Source organism: Toxotes jaculatrix, chromosome 18, assembly GCF_017976425.1.
Source record: "Toxotes jaculatrix isolate fToxJac2 chromosome 18, fToxJac2.pri, whole genome shotgun sequence".
NCBI classification, from domain to species: domain Eukaryota; kingdom Metazoa; phylum Chordata; class Actinopteri; family Toxotidae; genus Toxotes; species Toxotes jaculatrix.
In genome coordinates, this window is record NC_054411.1 from 14622721 (window position 1) to 14644010 (window position 21290).

Sequence of the window (21290 nt, forward strand, 5' to 3'; positions counted from 1 at the left end):
ACATAAACACCTCCCCCCATTAATGTCAACGCCTCCTAAGCAAAAGCATCCTGTGTCCCTTTAAAAAAACAAAACAAATCTCACACATCTTTACTAGTACTAGTACTACTGCCTCTTTTGCTAGACATCAATGTCTGGGGAGTAGACGCTGTCACCATGGCCCAGTTCAAGGAGGTTCTGGATGGAGTGCGGCTGGCTCTGACCAGGGCCTCTCCTGCTGAGATCCAAGTTTTGCTGGAGGGTTTGGTGGAGGAGCGGATAATTTCAGAGGCCTACGGCAAGAGCTTATGTTTGGATCAGCTTATTAAGAGGATCGCACCAGAGTCTATTCGCAGAAAACCAGCATGGAAACCAGGATCTGATCAGATTCATTCCCGAGAATCCACCACCCATCAAAGTCATCTTAGCCAGGTGAGGAAATCTGGGTCATCAAAGTCAAGAGAATCAGCCGTCACTGACCACAACCAGACAAGACTGGAGACAGTGCATGAAGATCACGGCACGAGCTTCAGTCCACAAATGCGCTGTGTGTCTGTCGACCAAGTTGCTTGTGGAAATGATCCTAAACTAATTCAGGAATTAAGTCGGGGACCAGAGATGGACGAACACTGCCTTAATCACGGGATCATGCCTACACCGACATGTGAAGACCAGTACAAGTTAAGATTCAGTTATGAAATCATTGAGCCACAGACACCAATAAGTGATAATGAAAGAATGGTGGAGGGGAATTTGGAGAATGAGAAGGAGTGGTTAGAGAGGTTAGAGGAGGTGGCTAGGAGGATGGCTGTGCCTCTATGGCAGCACTGGGACAGAGGATGGAGGATGTTACTGCCACTGGTTCCCTGTCTGACTACCGGCTGTGAAACAAGTGAAAACACAGTGGCAGACTGTGAAGCACAATGCCCTGATCTGAATATGGAAGTGGAAAGAGAGCTCGCTGTCACTTGCAGGATGCTGGATTTGTACACTGACGACTTTATGTGGACAGGGGCAGAGGATACGGACACAAGTTTCACTCTGGAAACAGACGGAGTCGGTGACTCACTAAAAGGCCTCTGTTTTTCCCCATTCGAGAGTGTGGCACCAATTGGGTGGAACGCGGACCATTACAGCATCCCCACAGCAATAGGAAATACTTCACCTGTTGAGGCCTGCACAGCGACAGGCACCAACCACAACATCGCAGACACCTTTCTGGAGGACCAACTCAGTGCCTGCTGGGTAGCTGGCGGGACAATAGACACGACAGACGGCCTAGCACTTTTGATAGGAGACGCACAATGTAGCACAGAAGATGGATTTACAGATTTGCTTTCACCTTGTTCTCCAGAAGAGACTCACACGAATGCACAAGATAACTCATGTTACTCAAAAACAGATCATAGCCTGACATTAGGAGTTACAGACAACTCAGAAAATGTTCTCACTGCTCAAAGCACAGCAAGCTACAGCACTGATAGCATAACAGACCTGCTCGAGAACAAAGTGGATGAGGAGAGAGTGGATTCACACTGGGGTAAGTTTGTACTCAATAATCATCATGTTACCTATTTTAATTCTGCTTCAAATACTACACATAATAAATATTCATATATTCTGTAATGTTTTTTGTTCTCCTAAATTCTCTCTGTAACCTCCCATTTACCTGAAATGTCTGGCCATGAATTAATGTGTGGAAGAAACTTCCTTTTTTTTGTTCAAGATTCCTAGGGGCTTTCCATTTTCCTTTTCTTGCTTTGAAAATGAAAGTTAGCTTCTGTTGTGTGAGACTTCTGAGTTTTTTTTTTTTTTTTTTTTTTTTTTACAAGCCAGGGCAGCATTTGCCTTGTTTTGTTTAGGTTAATGCCAAAGTTGGGTTTGGTTAGGGTGTAGTTTTCTTTCGGTTTCATTTTGAATATGACTGCCATTTGCATCTAAATCCCAAACACTATTTTTTTCCCTATAGCTGCACAGTCTCTGTGCACTGTGCTGTTCCCTGTCTGGGCTGAAGGACAGTGTAAATCACAGAATGCACCAGAGAGGAGCTTTGCTGTCTGTTAGGGTGGCAGTGCTAGAGCTCTGATCAGGAAATAAAGAGCTTTTGGAAACATCTTAAGGAGGGCACTGTTTTTGAGAACCACTCAGCCCCGAGGCTTGTAGGTTTAAATGAGCAAAATGATAATTTCTTTAAAATATTCATTTATATTTACTACATACTGGTCACTACAGAGCCATGGTGGAAACATATCAACATAAAGTTTTGGCAGGGGAGAAGAATGTTTGGCCCCACCAATGTTTATCTCTGTTGATATTGCTGCTGTTAAATGAAAGGGCGGAGTTTTTCTGACCTATATTCTGGTCTCTGTCCACGCAGTCGAAAGTTATTATTTATCCGCATTTTGCTAGGATTTGTTGCATTGTTTCTTATTGTCTCTAAAGGAAAAATGAGTAGTTTGTCAGTATTGTATAACCAACTGGAGAAACCTGTATTAATGGTATGAGCGTGTGTGTGATATAATTTGTTATGTGTGGCAGCACAGCACATAAAAAAAGGGCTGAACTGATTGGCACTGGTGAACAGGTAGAGCAGGTACTTTCCACTTCATAACCAAAACTCCCTGTATTTCCTTGTCCAGTCTGAGAATTGTTAAGTGTTTTGTTGTTGGTTTTTCACACGCTGTGTTGTTGTCACACTGGTACTCAAGGGCTCAATAGCAGATTCCCAGCAATGTGAGCCAACCTTAAAAATTATAACATTTCAGCACATCCATGTCACTGAGGTTATTAAGTTTCACCTGCGTAACCCATTAAATTTTGAAACATTAAAAGACCACCTGCAACATTAACAATAAAACTTGTTTAACTCAAGGTAATCATGGTCATTATGTAACTAAGTTTGAAGGACAAATGCAGTGAGAGGGGGGGGGGTGTTTCTGAAGAGATCCAAACAGAAACAAATCAGAGACAACTGAAAGCGCTTTGCTTGCCAAACTATTACTATTACTTTCCCCCTAGCAACATTAGATAATCAGGAAAGAAGACCTTAGAAATGAAAGAATGGAATAGAAAAAAGATGTGAACTGACCAGGGACAGACCACAAAGAAAAAAAAATCAACAAATACCAAAGTTGATATTAATAGGAAAGGACCTGTGTACGCAGTCAAGAATCAGAATCAGAACAGACAGATTTAAGAAGAGGAAATGTGTGTGTGCGCGTTTTCCTTTTTTTCCACCAGGAAAAAGAAAAGCAGCTGCATTCTGTTCTGTAAAAGTTACTTCTTTCATAGACTTTTGGACTGAGAGCGCTGATTAAGTCTGGAAAGTTAACACATTCACACAATCGCCTATTTTGAATGTGCGGTTAATGTGATAATAATCAGGCTGTGTTTCAGCTTTGGCTTTACTCTGTCACATCAGTGAGAAGCCCACACCTTCTGTGCTGTCCTGCTTCAACTGATAACTTAAAGAAGAGATGATGGTGACTTAAAACCGAAACAGCAGTTTGCGTCCGAAATACACCACCACTGCTTTCCCCGTCTCTGATTATTAACCTGCCTCCGCTTGGCGTCTTTGTTCGATAAAAGCGAAACTAAAACACGAGTTTGTTGTGAAGCAGGTTGCGCGCACTCGGCGGAGCGGGTCATCTGAGGATAAATGCGGCGGTTGGTGTATTTTACAGTAGTGTATGCACAGAGGAGATATACCGCAGGATTTCATCGGACCTGAGCATCATACAGCGAGGCCGGCGTGACAGGTAAATGCTATCCCGACTCTGATGCTTGGCAACGTTTAGCCAAAATGCGCAACCATGCCTTGCCAAATATGCCGGGGGGGTTTCCCTTTCACCATTTCAACGTTTGTGAAATGGATATAAGTCAGTTGTAATGATTGATTTTAAGTTGTTTTAATCAATTATGCACACAAAAAAGCTTTCTCAGTGATTTGTTTTTTTTTCTGCCTTTAAATAACTTTAATTACGCCAAAATGCATATATGTATAAATATTAAATCTGTGTGTGTGTATTTCCATATATAGAGAGAGGTGTATCAGTTTGATAGTTTTCTATGTTCTTTAACTGGTGTTTTGTATGAATTTACGCTTCAGACATAAGGCATGTAAACTCCATTACGCGCGTGTGTGTGTGCGTGCAGGCCAAATATGGCTTCGCTGGTCCCCTAAGTGTAAAATGTTGAGAGGTTGATATCATAAGAAGTTGGTGGCAACAGGGAAGCTGGGGGAACTTCCAGAGAATTAAAAGAAAATCATCACGTTGCTTAGAGTCTTTGGCAACAAATTCATACACAGTAGGACTGTCTCACCACCGACACGCACAGGCGTGGGTGAACACCTCAAAACCAAACACTTTCACTATTTCACGTTGAAGAGTTGCAAATTCTGAAATCTTTTCCCTGCTTCCTTGGGGGTTTTTTTTCCCACGCTGGCCATGCTCTCTGTTGCATGTGGTCACCGTCTCCTGCTTTTACTGATGAAGTTCTTATTGTGAGGAAGCATTTAACATTGTATTGCATTTCAAACTGGCAAGTTCCTCATAACTGAGGCTTTTTGTTTTGTGTGCTATCAAGCGTCAAGCCGCTGCTGTTTCTCTTGAAATGGATCAAAATAACATAAGCACCAGGTGTACTATGTTTTTTTTTTACCCTACATTTTTTAACTTATACAGCAAGTGCAGACATTTTGCTTGGTGTAACAGGAAACAAGTGTCTAACTGTTACTCACAGGATGAGCAGTGGGTCTGAGTTTTGGTTGTCAGTCAGAGCTCTGGTTAGTTTTATCATCAGGATGTATAGAAAGCGTGTGTGTGGGGACACAGTCTTGTTGTGCATAGTACAGGTCTGCATTTCAATTAGTTTCACCCAGGCAGTGATCTAACCACAAGCTGCTGTCTCAGTGTAACCCGAGAGGACATCAAACAGTATATCTAGGATTGCACTGCAGATACCTGCATCTGATTTTTTTTTCCCTCTAGAGTGGTCTCTGCTTGTCTTGGTAAAGGGTGAACAGGTACCCCACTGGATAGCAAACAGTGCCAACCAAGCAGCTGACAAACAGAAAGATAGTATCTCATCAAAACCACCAAAGACGCTGAACTACAGCAATGGGTGATTCACTACTCATACATCTTCAGATAAAATGACTCCCAAACAGAGAGAAAAGTTGTCATCACTGTAGTGTTTTTATTGCAACCACAGGTAAAACTGTTGTTGTGCCCATAGAGTCTCTACTTGAAAACGAAACCGTTGGTCTTGATGTTGAAATGTTTGGTGGACATAATATACTATTCGAGGGAGCTAGTCTGTTGCCAAGCACTGCGCAGGTGTCAAGTCTTTTTCAAGACTGAAACACAGACAGCTCAAAACATTCACACCAGCGGGCACAGAGTAAAGGTGCTGCTGTATTTCCTTTGTATTTACGACCAAACATTAGAGATAGCCTCATGGGTCACGTTAGCTTGGCTTTGTTTTTAGGTTAAGCTGACAGAATTACACCAGTGGGTCTGCCCCTGAAATAAGCCAGCATCGTGACAAAATAGCCCACATGTATCCACATGCACCACACTGTATTGTGTGTGTATTGTGAGCAACTTTTGTGTGTGTAGGTAGGTGTATGAGAAGAAGAAAATATCTCTTTCTTTCTTTCTTTCTTTCTTTCTTTCTTTCTTTCTTTCTTTCTGTGTTGATTATGACACGTTTCTGCATACATTCAAAATCAAAATGAAGAGACATCAAAATAGCACCAGTGGAACCCGTAGCAACTTTGGCACAAGCTGGCTAGTTCCATGTGGGTCTGTAGCTCTCAACACTGAACAAAGAAAGCAATTGTTTTTCGGCCTCTGGTGCATTCTTTCTGCACCAGAGGCCGGAAATAATTATTAAATTATTAAACAGTGCCATAAAAGAGATGATGGTAAAAGAGGGAGAAAGAGAGATGAAAAAAAGACTGTACCGCGGTTCATGGAAGGTGTCGGGACCTCGCCGAGAAGCGAACACCTTTATTTTTCTAGTTGAAATTTACATAGCAGCTGAACACACTTTTGGAGTTCTTTCTACAGTGAAAATCAAATGTTGTTCAGAAAGTTTGTCCCAATATTGTTGCAGAAGTTCCCACAAACGTGTTGCACTTACAAGTTACTTTGCTTTCACCTTCTGTCCTGTACATCCCAAACCTCCAAAAGCTCCATGGGGTTTACGTCTGGAGACTGTGCTGGTGCAGACAAAAGGTTTCTAAGTAATTAACAAAAGTTGGGGCAACTTTCAAGGCTTCATTTACTTCCATTGCCACAGGAATGTTATAAGTTAACAAGTTCAATAATCCCTGAAAAAAAGGCCTGTTTTCTATGAAGTGTACATGTTTTTTTCTGGTTTTGGTGACTTAAACTTTGTTTTTGGTTTGTTGGTTTGTTTTTCCAACCTCAGGCTGGTTACTCTCTATGTATCAACTCACTAACAGTGACATGTTAGAATAAGTGACATCTGTAAGTAAAAATCCCCCTAGCTGTCTATTGTATATATTTTAAATACTTAAATATGAATAAATTTAACCGCTGGGGCTCTAGAGGTTTTTCTCAGATAGTAAAAGGGTAAAAACCCTTTTACTATCCTAGATCACTGCAGCACTGACACAGAACAACCACAGCAGCATTGTGTTTACAGTTCGACTGAGCAATGAGGAAATTCGCAGACTTAATGTGGGAACATGTGCAAATCTTGATAACAGGAAATTGTTCTTAAAGCAGTGACACTACCAAAACGTCATATGAGTTTGGCTAGTTTGTGACACAAATCAGGAGTAACTGCTGATCAGTTATGAATGTGAGGCAGTAACTGATGCTTTCAATGCATCAGTATCTTTGTTTCTTCATCTATTTTTTTTTTCTCATTTTCTGTCTGTTATCAGGTGCCAGGATGCAGGAAGTAGATCAGGACCCATTAATCTCCTCAGATTTTGCAGATCTACCAGGTTCGTATTGTTTGAATTTGAGTTACGTGTCCAGACTGTAGAAAGCAGCTCTGCAGAATGGTTCAACATGAATCAACACACTGATGATTAAAAGCTGCTGTAGATTGCTTCATAAAGCTGCTGGAACATTACAAATACATCACCTTTGGAGGGGTAACTGGAAAAATCTTCATTCATCCTGACAGTTTAAGCTGTGTATCTGCATCAGGTGCAAATTAGCAGAGCAGCTTTGATATCCCATAGGGCACTGGGGGGCTGTAACCCCTCCTGGACGGTTTTAGAGTAACAGTAACAACAGTAACAGTTGAAGAATTTCTCTTCTTGAAATCTCAGATTGTTTTCAGATCAATCTATGTTTTGTGTGAGTCTCTCACACTACATGACTTCCAAAATAAGGCTTCAAAACGGTCATGTTTGTGTACCTTACTGCCATTGTTACACTTAAACACTGGCTTTATAGTTTTCTTTACGACACACCCAAAGGCCATGATTGGTATCTTACCCAAAATCAAATCTATCCCAAATCAAATCAACCTATCTTTTTTCATTTGCTCTCTCTCTGTTATCAGGTGCCAAGATGCAGGAAGCAGATCAGGACGCATTAATCACCATAGATTATGGAGATCTTCCAGGTTAGTGTTGTTTGAATTCAATTACCTGTCCAGAGCTCTGCAGGACGGTTGTCTATGAATCAACAGAGCAAGATACTGTGTACTGATAAAACATTAAGAGGAGATGAAGAATTGGGTTTAAGACATCTGTTGCTCAGAGTTGGCAGGTAGTCTTCTCTACCTTTGTAACCCCCTCTATACCACTGACCATCCACCTTTATTACATCTACTCACCCCGACTGTTTTAGCTACATATCAAGTCAGGTGTAAAATGTGGGAAACAGTGGGATTTTTAACATGGAAACCTTGTCTAGCACAATGTAAAACCTTGGTTGATTCAGACAAATGCTGTATTTAGGAAACAAAAACATGCAGGTCCAAAAGTTTGTGAAATTTTAATGGTTCATTAGCTAATAAACCGTAGCCAGGGCTTTGTCTTCTGATGCTGATTATTTGTGTTTTAGATGATTTATCTGAATTCCTGAACGATGATTACTTGATGGGTAAGTGGAACTGATTCACATTCTCACTCAAATACAGTATGGAATAATGATCTATCAGGTGACTTACAAACACACATATTCAAATACAGCTGCAAAAGTGATTTATCATCTAATTCCCTTTATGTGTTTTCTTACCCAGCTTCAGATGGGCTTTTCGGTGATTTGTGGTTCAGTTGTGAGGAATTGAACGACACCAGTAAGAATCTCCTCTTTTCATTTTACAACTGTTGATACATGGCCGGCAATGAGAGACACTAAAGGGGAAAAAGGTCCAATAATGCAACATCAAAAACTGTAGATGAAAAGGTTCAACCTTTATTAGATGGTAGACTTTATTATTTTATTATTATTTTATTATTTTATTCATTGTTGGATTCTCAAAAGGTGTTGAAGCTACTCCTAGCTAGGTAACATAACACGTAGTATCACATAATTTGGTTTTAATATGAATTTCCTGCCAACAAGCTGCCACCTTTTCTGAATTTTTTATCAATTACTTATAATTGCTTCCTCATTTTGAAATGACTAAATGTTTCAGAAGGCAGAAAACAGCACTATATAAAATTACTTGTGTTTGGGCTCTCCAAAAAAAGGTTAGAAGAAAAAATGAAGACAGGGGTTGACAAACAGTTTTTCATGTTTCTTGTGGTGTTTCAGGCAGCACTTGCCCTGAGTTTTACGTGATGTTGCAACTTCCTTTTTCAAATCTTCAAGACTTTCATAGAACATGCTTCACTATCGTGGCTTTCATGCACTTCAGGTGACGCTGCTGTGCCAGTAGAGCTGCCCTGCCCAGGCAGCCACCAGCAGAGACAGAAGGACAAACTGATAAGAAAAAGAGACAACAGGAGAAAAAGACAGAGAGGTAGATAACCACCTTCTAACTAGAACTTAGCAACTGCAGCTCAGTATCATCTCTGTTTTTGTGAAAACTGCCCTTTGTCATACAAAACTTAACTTTGCAGACCCTCAAGCCTGAGCTAATGCATCATAATGCTTTTTCTTGCTCGTGTAGCAGATTTAGATATTCTGTTTACTCTGTGTTTTTCTATGTCCAGTTTCCCGGTCACAGCGGTGCACTGATGAGAACACGCCATCCAGACCAAAAAGGAACAGATTAGCAGGTGACCTTCCAAGACTGTTTATGACATTTAGCCTTCAAATAAAAGTTTTATCCTCTTAGTCACTTATCACTTAAATAATAATTTTATAGTAATGTTGTTCCAGCACAGAATCTAGGCTCGTGTATTTACTTGACCTTACAAATCAGCCCATTGGAATTATGTAAACACAAGCAAGAAATTGGAACACAGCAATACTGTTTCTGTTGTCAACATTAATCCTTTCTCCTTTTGTTAAATAATCTGATAGCAATGCTACATATATTCTATGTCATTTAAGCAGAACTACAGACTGTTACCAAGATCATAACAGTGATCCTTCAACTTTTGCAGGCAAACCACAAACAAAAGAAGCACAGGATGAGCCAGCTGTCACTCAGGGTAAGTGTCTATTACTTCCCTGTCTGCCTCAACTGGGTACAGGTAAACAGACGGACCGACAGACAGGCACACATTTTAAACATTTAAAGGGGCATCATGGGAAAAAAATCATCTCCCTCAGAAATGAAAATGTAAAGGGATTCATGTTTCTATCAATAAAGGGCTTGGAGAAACGAACGAGAAAGGTTGTATCAGTATTACTGCTAAGTTAGCAAAGTAGGTTACTAAGTGCACATATTATTCAGTGATATATTAAATATTAATGAGAGTTTGCCATATAAATAAAGTGCCATTTTATGGACAAGACAAACTGCACACCAGAGTGTTATCATCAGGTCTGTGGATGAAAGGGATGTTGATTTGGCAACTCAGTTACATCATGGCTCTGGAATGCAGATCAAGAACAAGGAAGTATAATTTTGTTTTAGTTGATAGCAGATAAGAGGTCTGTTTGGTACTTTTAGATTTAGTTCTTAACAGTCATAGTAACCATGTAGTTACTGACATAGTTGTAAGCCATCGTACACGTAAGCTGAAGTTGATGGTCTAATTAGTCTTAATGTCAGAAAATGTCTGAAAATCTTATTCACAACACGCAGTGTTTGACTCTAAATCCCTTGTTATTTCCTGGAAAACTGAACTATTATGCTTGTTTTCCTTGTTCGACCTCCTGTTTCTTGAAACACTCAAGGTGAACAAAATTTGTCCTGGGAATGATAAGAATGTTGTTTCTGGTTGTTTTGCAGGTACTGATGAGAGATTAGAGCCAAGTCCTGCACAGACAGCAGGAGTTACCACCACTCCACCAAGAATCCTTCACCTTCATCCCTCCTTTCAGTTTATCACCATCCCAGATGCTCCAGGATATCAGGTTGTTCAGACTCTGAGGCTCTCTCCCCCGGTTATTAGAATTCCTCTTCCCAATACAGCTGCTACACCTACATACATATTCGGTGAGTTAAATATTAGTTATCAGTTTTTAGGTACACCTGTTCAATCTAATTCACTCCAATACTGCAAAAAAAAAATGCTGTTTGTGACACTTACAGCGTTTGGTTTTTCTTTTTTTGTTTTGTTTTGTTTTTTGATATTGTATCTTAGAGGTGCTATTTTGATAGAGGAAATGAAAATTCAGTTGATATGCAGTTTTAATTTCCCAGAAAACAGTACCATTAAGCTTCCTCTAAGAAGTGTGCCCTAAATACAGCTAGATTAGTAACCACACATCTATGATGATTTAGTCGTCTGTGTGAATGTAAAATAATGGAACAAAAGTTGTCTACCAGCAACTACCAGCCATGGTGTCATGGCTGGTAAGTAGTCTGTTACTGTTTTCTCTGCACTATGAAGCGCACCTACTGTATGAAATATATTATATACTTTAACTTGCCAGGCCTTGCCCCCTCATGATTGTGTATTAATTGCACATATACTGTGTCACAAGTACATACTCTAACCCATTTTTCTAATATAGTTCCTGCTACCTCACCACCCTGCAAACGGCAAGTGCAACCACTCTCCCCGGGTGAGGAAAAAAAAACTGTCTGGCAGTGTTTTTGGTTATGGTTCCACATTTACTGTTTTAGTTCTGCCTTTTAAGCAACAAACATGTCAACCAAATGCTATGTTCTTCTTCTCTTGTGTTTGTAGTGGACGGTGCTGTAGCGCCAGTCCAGATGAGTTCATCGCCACCAGGATCTCTGTCAGACACCGCTAGCAAAGCCATGTGTCCCCCTTCTACCTCACCACTCTCCCCCAGTAATGGTGTGTGTCAGTATCATTTTTTTCTTCGATGTGCATAAATTTCCCTGTAGAGAAAGTGTTATAAACATCAGGATTTGTTGCATTTCAGACACGTCTCCATGTAAAGAATCACCTCTTCCTCAGTCTCCCACTGTCCTGGATATTCCACGTAAGTTTGATCTAAAAATTTCAGAACAAATCATGTTTAGTGAAGAGGCTTTTTGGTATGGAATTGCGTTTTGTTTTTCAGAGGTTGTAAAGGACTACATTCAGGAAATCAAAGCCCACATGATTCAAACTTGCCAAGACATGGAGGAGGGCCTAAGCATGAACTCAAATTACGTGAATATGAAAGTGTGCCAGAGAGACATTCTTCGCTCTGGAAAAAACACAAACAAATGCCTGGACAAGGAGCTGGTTATCATGGGAGATACAGATCGGCAAACAAGTTTGCTGGGACAGAGTCAGGTATGAGTATCACTTTTATTGAGCTGAGTATTTTGATTGTACATCATGTGTGAAACAGGTCAAAACCATTGCTGAAGTCACTGGCGGCAACTCACTAGTACCTTTCTGTTGATCTTTTTCCTCTTAGATCTTCGAAGGCTCAAATGGAAATAAATCCAAGCGCTACATATTGCTGTTTGGCAATGCGGGCATGGGGAAAACCACCCTGATCAGGAAGCTGTGTCTTGACTGGTCCAGAGACTGCATCCCACAGTTTGACTTCGTCTTCTTATTAGACGGCAAAGCAGTCACTTTAACAAAACCGACCTTCAGCCTTCAGACCCTCCTGTTAAACCTCTCTTCCTTTGCCCCTTCTTGCATGGATCCCGAGGCTGTGTACGCTCAAATCCTTGCAGCCCCTAAGCGGGTGCTCATCATTTTTGATGGGTTCGATGAGTTGCGGCACTATGAAAATCTACTCCAGACTCAAGAAAAAGACTTGATAACAGCTTTGCAGAAAGACAGTAAAGCGCAAACCTACACAGTAAGACAGTTATACTCCGCCATCCTTCAGAGGGTCCTTCTTCCAGGATGCACTCTTCTGCTCTCTACACGGCCAAGAGGCACTGCCAGCCAGCTTCTGCGGAGGGCAGACAGCTTTCTGGAGGTGTGTGGCTTTACTCCCACAGATGTAGAGACATATTTGTCACAGTACTTCACTGATCCTGCCCTCAGAACATCTGCTTTGGACTATTTAAAAAACTGCAGCTATCTGCATCTCCTCTGCTGGAATCCCGCACTGTGTCGGTTGGTATGTTTGGTTTTGGAACAGTCCAGAAGTTTGGAGGTCTTACCAAAAACTTTAACCGGGCTCTGTCATCAAGTGCTTCGTCTGAAAATGGAAAAGGACAGAGGGAGCACACAATCAGAGGCTGAAGATCAAACACAAACATCCCTGCAATCTGAAGAAGAAACCCAGACACAAATCTCCAGCAATAATCAAAAGAAAAGAGGTCACAAAAATACTCAGACGAAGTCCCAAGCACAGGCTCCGTCTCGCACTCGTACTCGTGCCCCTAGAGCAAGGAAAGCAACCCAACAGGAGGAGGAGGAAAACGAAGTGGATGCACTGGAGATGAACAGTGCTGAAAGGGAGGTAGATAGAACAGAGGAGAAGGAGTTACTGTCCCAGCTGAGCTCTTTGGCATGGGAAGGGGTCAAAGCCAATTCGTCCGTCCTTTCCACAGCACGGACCTTATCTGCCAAACTCAAGGCTTTTGGCCTCAGGACAAGGCTCTTCCTTTCCCACCCACTGAGGACAAGATTGGACATCTCAAGTGGTGACAGAGTTGGAGAAGGAAGACAGGACAAAGACGAAATGGGAGGGGGAGAGAAAGGAGACAGGAAGGAGGACAGAGAGAGGACGGATTTTGGAAACCTTGATGACAGTAATAACCACATCCTGCTGTGGGCTAACCCTTTCCTTCAGAGTTATCTGGCAGGTGTCCATCTGTCTTTGTCAAGGTAAAAAAAATATTTGGACTGATTGGACTGAAGAGCTTGATGTAAAAATGAATAAACCTTAGTTTTAAGTTGGCATAGGGTTAGCTTCTATTTCCCTTATTTGATTAAAAGTGAAAAAACATATCCCTTTCCACTCCTATCCTCTTCTCTCTTTCACATTCAGTGCTCTGAATTTCCCTGACCCACTCTCACTTTCTGTTTCCCTAGGACTGTATCAGACCGTACCTTTCTCCAGACCCTCCCTTTCCAGTCGGGCCCCAAGGGACGAAGGCGACCTCAAGGAGAGGAACTCGAGCTCACTCAACGATTTGCAGTCGGCCTCCTGTTCCACGACAGAACAGAGCTGCGGAGACTTCACTCATACACAGAGACATCCTTCAGAGACATGTTGGGCAGCAAGCAGGCTTTGGTAGCAAAACACCTTGAAGGTCTTTCTTATGGTGACCTGAGTCCTGCCCAGGTCTTGGAGGCATGTCACTATGTTTATGAAGCAAGTTTTACGCATGGGAATGGGAGCAGAGGCAGTGGCAGCACACGACTGGTAGCTCACCTAGCAGCGAATCTTCCAGAAGTCTTGACATTTCATGGAGTTCCACTCAACCCACCGGATGTGTTCACTGTGCAAAATGTTCTCGAAAGGGGCGGAACTGAAGGGAGAAGTTTCTGCTTGGATCTGGAGGATTCTGGGATACAGGTTTCTGGACTGAGAGCACTGGTTGGGCTCAACAACATCAACACATATAGGTACTGGTTACAATCCACATCTCAAAAAGCTGCTTGGATTTCTCTAAACTCTCTTCATTATTTCATATTAAGTGCCCCAATTTGATGAAATACAAGTCCTGCATTTTTTTTGTCAATTTATTCACTCATCAGTGTCCCATATGGTTCATTGATACAAATGGCAGACCCTTTGAAACTGAACCTTTGGGTGTCCCCCTAGGGCGTGCATTGCTGACGTTATCACCCTGTGGGAGCAGCTAGAGCAGAATGGTGAGGAGGGGCTTCTACAAGGGGCGGTGTCCAAGTTCAAGATCCACCCTTTGAAAGCCACACAAGTGTGTCATGTAGAGCACCTGGCTAAGCTGGTGAACATACATATGCATAAGAGGCTTTCGGACAGGTAATACACCACACACACACACACCCACACACATACAGATATCTCCTACTTATACGTTTCAACTATATGTGTCTTGCTGCTGAAGTGTGTGCTGTGTTTGCTTGTAGTGGCAGCCAATCAGATTCCATCCTGGCGGAGGGAGTACCAGCGGTCAAAGAGCTACACAAGCTGGAGTTTGAGTAAGACATGGCATTTGCAATTAAGATGGTGATGATGATATTGATGATGATGGTGATGATAATTATAATGATGATGATGGTGATGTGTGTCCCTTTAGGCTTGGTCCAGAGAAAGGTCCCCTGGGTCTTCCCAAACTGTGGGAGCTCCTGCCAGGTCTGCATAACCTACAGCACTTAGAGTAAGTATATGAACACTTACTTCTAGTTCTCTCTTAGTGCACATGTCTCTCTGTGTTTGTGTATTTGATTCTAGTGTCTGTCTCTCTCTCTCTCTCCTTACAGTCTAGAGAACAGTAAGTTAGGGGACGAAGGAGCAGACAAACTGACTGATGCTTTAGCTTCACTCTGTTCCCTGGAGGTACTGAAGTAAGTAGAAATTATTGACCCCTTTTTCATCCTATTTTTAATCTACCTCTTGGCGCTGGTGATATAAAAAGCACCATGTTGAAACTCACAAAAAAAAAATCTGGTTAAACTAAGTGTATTCTCTCTACGTCTGGTTTATAGTCTGTCACAGAACTGTATAGGAGACCATGGGGTGAAGAAACTGGCCATCACACTGAGGGATCTGCCCAACCTGCACTGTTTAAGGTATATAATCACACCAACACAACAGAAAACCACACAGACATACTGTAAACTCTCAGAATTTCACTTCCCTGTCCCTCCCTCTGTTTTTTTCCAGTCTCTATAGTAACGTGATTTCTGACGAAGGGGCAGAGAGTTTAGCAGCTGTGCTCCCACACATGGCCTCTCTCACTGACCTAGAGTAAGTCTATGTGTCTCACATTTTCATTAGACCTTAACGACAACCGCTTGTATTAATGTGTAGGTGTTTGTCTGCCGTGACAACTCATTTATGACTCAGTATGTATCTCCAGCTGTGGATGTCTTATGCAAACAAGGAGTTTCTGTTTGTAATGCCTCTATTAATTAATGGGAAAATACTATGAAATGTACTGTCATTTTTTTTTTTATGTAAGTTTCATCAATGTAAGTCAGGTAACATTAAAAGAGGAACCTCTGAGATGTGATTAGATGCAGGTAGATGTTCATGAGGAATTCAGTGGTGTGTAAAGAGATTAGTACAGAAATCAGAAACAGCCATTAAAATCTAAACTGCTTTAACAGCGTGAAGTATAACAAGCTGACAGATGTCGGAGCGCAGAGCCTCGGGGCCAGTCTGAGAAACTGTCAAAAGATAAAGACTTTAAGGTGAGAAAACCCTGTTTGTTTCTGTGTGAGTTTGTGATCATTGTTGTGTTCATTACTCCACCATCAAAACCATCACTAAAGTTTTATTTCATTTCCTTGCCTGTGACGTCTTGTTACTTAATCATATACTTTTTTATCTTTATCCATATATTACGTTCATCTCATCTCAGGATGTGGAATCAGTGTATTCCATACGGAGTGTTTGAGCGTCTTCAGCAGCAGGACAGCCGGATCCTTTGGCATTAGAACAAGATGAAACCTTTATACTAAAAGGCTATGGACTATTTACTATGCACCTCATGCTCACATGTTTGCACTACACTGTACATTTTCTAAAGCATGAATGCATTAGAGATAACAAGCAGGAACAGGGCCTAAGGCAAACAAATCAGTTTATTGTTACAGGGAAATAATTCATTCTTCAGCACCGCACAGTACTGAATGTGTGTATACATTTTGTGGTAATGCTAGCTCAAATTCAAGAAGCACATTTGCACTAAGATGTTGGACTAATTTTTTAAATGTTACCAATTATATATATTTTTCTATCTGACGTATTTGTCTAAATGATATGTTGTTGTTTTTTTATGTGTGTTTTGTGGAAATAATGATATATTTGTTTACACTCTTTCTATAGCTGTAAATTCTATGTAAATAAGCTAAAAAATCACCTGAAACTTAAATATAAATACATGTTGTTTCATGTTGTCACGAGTTAAATGTCTTCTGTCTTCCTTTTTGTTACTCACTTCAAATGTTTACTGAAGTCATCGGTTTATTAAAAACTTCTTTTCACTTCCTTTCCAACAGGTTTCTGTTCTCCGTTTTAAAGCCAACTGACCTTTTACAGTGTTACGTTGTCTGCAAGTCTTCGTAGTTGATAAAATTACTTTACGTGCTTTGAGCCATAAAGTTCAGGTGGAACAAAGTGAGGGCCGACTTTCCATCATTCTGATATCATGGTAAAATAGTTGGGGGAAAACTAAACTGTACTGACCACATAAATACATGGTTATTTCCGGTAGTGTTCCACATGGTAACCTCTGGTGTCGCTTGAGGATTACGGTACCCTTAAAGGGGCACTCCAAGAATAGTACCTATAACTGAAAGTTTAGTTTACTCATCACAGAGGGTGTTAATCATTGTGAAAACAGTTTTATCTGTGGCTCTGAAAGCAGAGTCTAATTTAGGCTTGGAGACAACAATTTTCAGTAGAAATTCCCAGAGTAACTAACGGATGGGCATAGCGTTTGAAAGACATGGATTTTTAACTTTTTTTTCTTTTTCTAATCTTTTAGGTCCTTCAAAATTATGGAATTACTTTACTAAAGTAAAATTCCTTTTTAAAAGGAAAATTAAACAGTAAGTATCAGATCACTGATCCTTGACATAGTCTTCAAACAAATCTGCAGACCAGAACTTCCCGTCTGATCTGTTGAGGGTTTCCTTCAGCAAGTACCACTGACATCAAAGCTGCTGTGGCTCTCTGATGCTCTCTTGTGGGCAAAAGGTAACATGACACCAACACAGCACATGGCTACCAGTGAAGACTCTACAAACAGACATCTAAAATGACAGTTAAAGAAACAGGCAAAAAGCTGGCATTCGCTCAAAGTTTATTAAATAGACACATTGGAAAATAAAACTCTGTTCCGATCCGTAGCTTATTGTTGAATGTGCATGTCTGCAAAGAAGCAAATGTGGAGGAAGGACATAAGTGCTGGGTAAAGGTTGTATGTTGTTGATGATGATGATGATGACGACATCCAACAAACCAAGCAAAGGCTTTCGGCTGTCACAGTCCTCATAGAGTTTTCAATGCATTAAGATGCTGTGAGCAGAGTGTTCACCAGAACCGGGCCAACACAGCGTGGCATCATGTCTTTCACCTGTGACTTCTTAACAGTTTTCATACAAAACAAGAATCCTCCACATTTAACAGCTTCACTTGCTACTGATTTCTGAATGATAGGGAGTGACTTTTAGATTTGAATTACCCAAATCATCAACTGACATTAAGCTTTACTTAAAAAAAAATAAGATATAAGCGTTGACGTCCATTTCCGCCGTGATGCAGACTGTTTACATGCTTTCTCAGGTTTTTATGAACACAGGAAGCCCTTACCTGATTCTATTTGATCAGATTCCATATAAACATATTTTTAATATTTAATAACTATTAATATCCTGAGCTTTAGCTGTTTCAGAGGAATTTATATCTTGCAAAAAAATAGATTTCTTATGGACATACTGATTTACACGGACAAATTCACACATTGTAAATATCCAGATAAAATATTGCTTAGTGGCAGCCTTAACCCAAAAAGAAGAAAGAGTTTGGTTATCAGCCCTCAGTAATGTATACAGGTTGAACTCTAGTACCAATTCTTGGAAAAACAGCTTTGCATGGAATAGGAATTCTGATGGAGAAAATCTGAACTTCACAATCTCACTGCACCTTTTTTTTTTTTTTTTTTTACCTCCCTGTTCTTCACTTTTACCATGGCTTTTCCTTTTGAATTTATTACACAATGTGGCAGAGTGAGATCCGAAATGTCATGTGAACAGATGAACAGAGCAGAATCATGTTGGGGAAAGGTTGTCTGGTACAGTATAATGTTCAAAACACTGATGAAATTCTGGACTAAAGCTTGTTTGGCGTATGAAACATGCATGTACAAATGCTTTGAAAATGGTTTTCATCCGTTACGCCTTTGGTTATTTGGTGGACCACAACCAGAGTGTGATGCTTATTATGCACAATCTGCTTATTCTGGTCAACAGCTATAGTATGCTGTGAGAAAATACTGGTTCCTGTGTATTGCCTCCATAAATCGTTCCGTTAATTAGCAGGGCTGTAAGTGCTCTTCACAGACCAACGGTATGTACACTACGTTCAAGGCTTACAAATATCGAGTAAATCAAGTGAACTGTCCCTTTACAAGCATCACTGACATGAGGTGTTTTTCTTCCATCCATCCACGACCAAATCTCGCAGATGGATGGAATAAAAATAATGAAATTAAAAAAAAAAAACCTGATTCTGTGCATGATCTCATTTGTCCAACTATTTTAACACCCTGTTGCTTGAATCCAGTTTATTATTGCTGCCAAGAATATACATTTTATGAAATGAATTCCAAATTCATAACAAGGTAAAGAGAAGAAAGTGCAATAAAACAGAATGTTGACTCGCTAAAATAACCCAACATAACCAATATCATGCACTGAGTCTTGTCTATGTGTCTAACACACATTTTTAACATGGTAGGAACAAACATGTATGCAACAAACAGAGAATGAACATGTCAAATATCTGAAATACTTGTTTTGAGGTTCTCTTTCATGTGAGGTTTCAGCCTTTGACACTACTCATACTATATAGTTTTGGCACATTCGTCCAGCTGTCATAACTAATCCATCACTGTTAATTGTTATGTGAAAAATTAAATTTGCATACGACCCCAATTATCTAATGTAACGTAGGTTAACAGACGACATATGTTAATATTTTCTGCATTACAGTGATGAGTGTGGCAAGTGCAGTATGATGTTCCTGATTTATTAAGGAGAACTTGAAGAGTTTAGTGCTCTCCTATAGCCTATACTTTCACAGCCTGTGTCCAGTGTCAGTCTTATGCCCTGCCAGTGTGCCCAGAGTTCCTAACTGTGCTCCTGAGAGTGTGCACATCCCTGAAGCACACATACAGTAAGTATGGATGCCTTCAAAAGACGCCTCAAGGATGAGTGAACCTGCAAAGCAGCAATGCATTTTGTATTCTGAAAAGAACAAATAGTTAAAACAAGCTGTTCTGTGAATGATTATTTATGCAACAGACCTACAGTGCACATTGTTTTCCTGCACTTTGTCAGTTCTTCTGAGATGTCTTACTGTGAAGCAAATCAGACTGTGACTGAAGTGGCCAGTGTTTCATTTCATTTCCTTCTGCAGTCAGCCACCAGATCTTGCACAGCCTGGTTAACTGTTGATTGCTGTGTCTGAACTTCTCTGATAACATTCATTTTTCTTCCACAGGGAACAGCGGTCTCTCTCAACCTTCAGCACACTGTGCTTCCTTTTCATCTTTCATTGTGTCCAAAGGGAGGGACATAGATGCCAGCACTAACCCCTTAGTGTCCTACCAGAGTCAATTGCTATTAGAGTGGCTACAGACTGACTGACAGCTGATCCAGTGCAGAGTGCTCTTTCCATGGGACAGTCTCTCATCATACGGCCGGTGGTGCTGGGTCTCTTCCTCAGGCTACCTTCTTTTGAGTCGAGACAACCTGAAGACATGGACACACAAGTGTCACGGATAATCACATAAAAGGTTGTTTTTATTAAAGGTTTATACAGGTGTTAACATAAAGTTGGTTAAGCTTTCTTGATGAAATTGTGTTTAGAATCACCAGAGTTAAAGCAGTTTGTGTCACCATCATAAAAACACACTTTTTTCCTACTTTGCTTACTTTTTCACTGATGTGTCTGTACGAGAAAAAGGCAACAGCTGAATCCGCTTGGAAGAACTTTCTCCCCGCATCACTGACCAGGGAGTGTTCACACCGGCCCAACCTATCCCGGACCTCTGCATCATCACCACCACCTGCTAAAATTTCCCTTGTCTTCCTCCTGGACCGCCTTGTCACTCCAAATAGCCCTCAAACACGTCCAGCTCTGTGTCCGTGTCGTAGGGGACAGAGGCCGGGTCGGACAGCACCCCGAGGTCCACCAGCGCCTGGTCCATGTCCTCAGGTAGAAATACTATCCCCACATTCAGGACGATGTATTCCATCAGAAAGGCATAATAGAGGATCAAGACGTTCACAAAGAACAGGCCCAGATAAAACATATATGGGAGATCGTCCAAGAGCGATTCCACCGAATCTAGCTGGGCATAAATTTGGTGTGTCATAGAAAAGAAAGACAGCCACGGTTTTGGTTCTTGTGTTTGTGCGAGGCCCGGATGTGGCGGACTCGAGTTTCTGGTGTCACCGCTAGAAATATGTCTGGGGTGATGGGGCTAGGGAGTCCATTTCGGCTCGTCCCGACCAGCAAACAATATTTGAGAGGCAGCTACTGAGTGGCTTTTATCTGTAGGGTCCAGAGAAAAACGACGAAAAAACAACTAGACTTAAGGGCGTGATGTTCATAGCTAATAATAACCAGCGGGCAGTATCGACATATGCTAGCTAGCTCAACGCATTCTTGACATTGGATTCTTGGATTTGCGGAATTCACGCCTTGCCCTAGGCTAGGGCTAAAAACAGTGGCTATCATAAACAAACGCGCACATTTCTGGAAGCAAAGTATTTCGAGTCTTCTTATATACACATCCGCACCTGGAAAAACATTCATAAATACACGCTTCTGGCGATGTTTCTACGGTTAAACGTCTCTTGTATCATCTTTGCCAACTGCATCAAAACAGTCCTGATCACAAACAGCGACACCTGAAGCCTCGGCATGTAATTGGCTCACCGC

General features: G+C 41.1%; 2 protein-coding genes across 3 annotated transcripts; one reads left to right on the top strand and one right to left on the bottom strand.

The window, feature by feature from the left end:
* The first annotated feature begins 103 nt into the window (after positions 1 to 103).
* ciita (class II, major histocompatibility complex, transactivator) lies at positions 104 to 16607 on the top strand. Of its 2 annotated transcripts, none has more exons than XM_041063053.1 (23): positions 104 to 1519; positions 6899 to 6961; positions 7531 to 7593; positions 8037 to 8075; positions 8215 to 8271; positions 8836 to 8940; positions 9134 to 9199; positions 9530 to 9577; positions 10324 to 10530; positions 11052 to 11102; positions 11228 to 11341; positions 11430 to 11489; positions 11571 to 11788; positions 11916 to 13291; positions 13499 to 14035; positions 14235 to 14414; positions 14522 to 14593; positions 14692 to 14772; positions 14876 to 14959; positions 15101 to 15184; positions 15279 to 15362; positions 15725 to 15808; positions 15979 to 16607. In XM_041063053.1, the coding sequence occupies exons 1-23, from the start codon at positions 157 to 159 to the stop codon at positions 16052 to 16054; spliced, it is 5112 nt and encodes a 1703-aa protein (XP_040918987.1). In that variant the 5' UTR covers positions 104 to 156; the 3' UTR covers positions 16055 to 16607. The 2 variants fall into 2 exon arrangements, with proteins under 2 accessions (XP_040918987.1, XP_040918988.1); XM_041063054.1 differs by lacking the exon at positions 104 to 1519 and adding an exon at positions 3567 to 3737.
* Positions 16608 to 17412: 805 nt separating this feature from the next.
* On the bottom strand, positions 17413 to 21239 carry dexi (Dexi homolog (mouse)). Its single transcript, XM_041063398.1, has 2 exons — positions 20279 to 21239; positions 17413 to 20095 (listed from the first exon to the last, which is right to left on the bottom strand). Exon 1 carries the CDS (start codon positions 20719 to 20721, stop codon positions 20452 to 20454), a length of 270 nt encoding a protein of 89 aa, XP_040919332.1. The 5' UTR covers positions 20722 to 21239; the 3' UTR covers positions 17413 to 20095; positions 20279 to 20451.
* Positions 21240 to 21290: the final 51 nt, after the last annotated feature.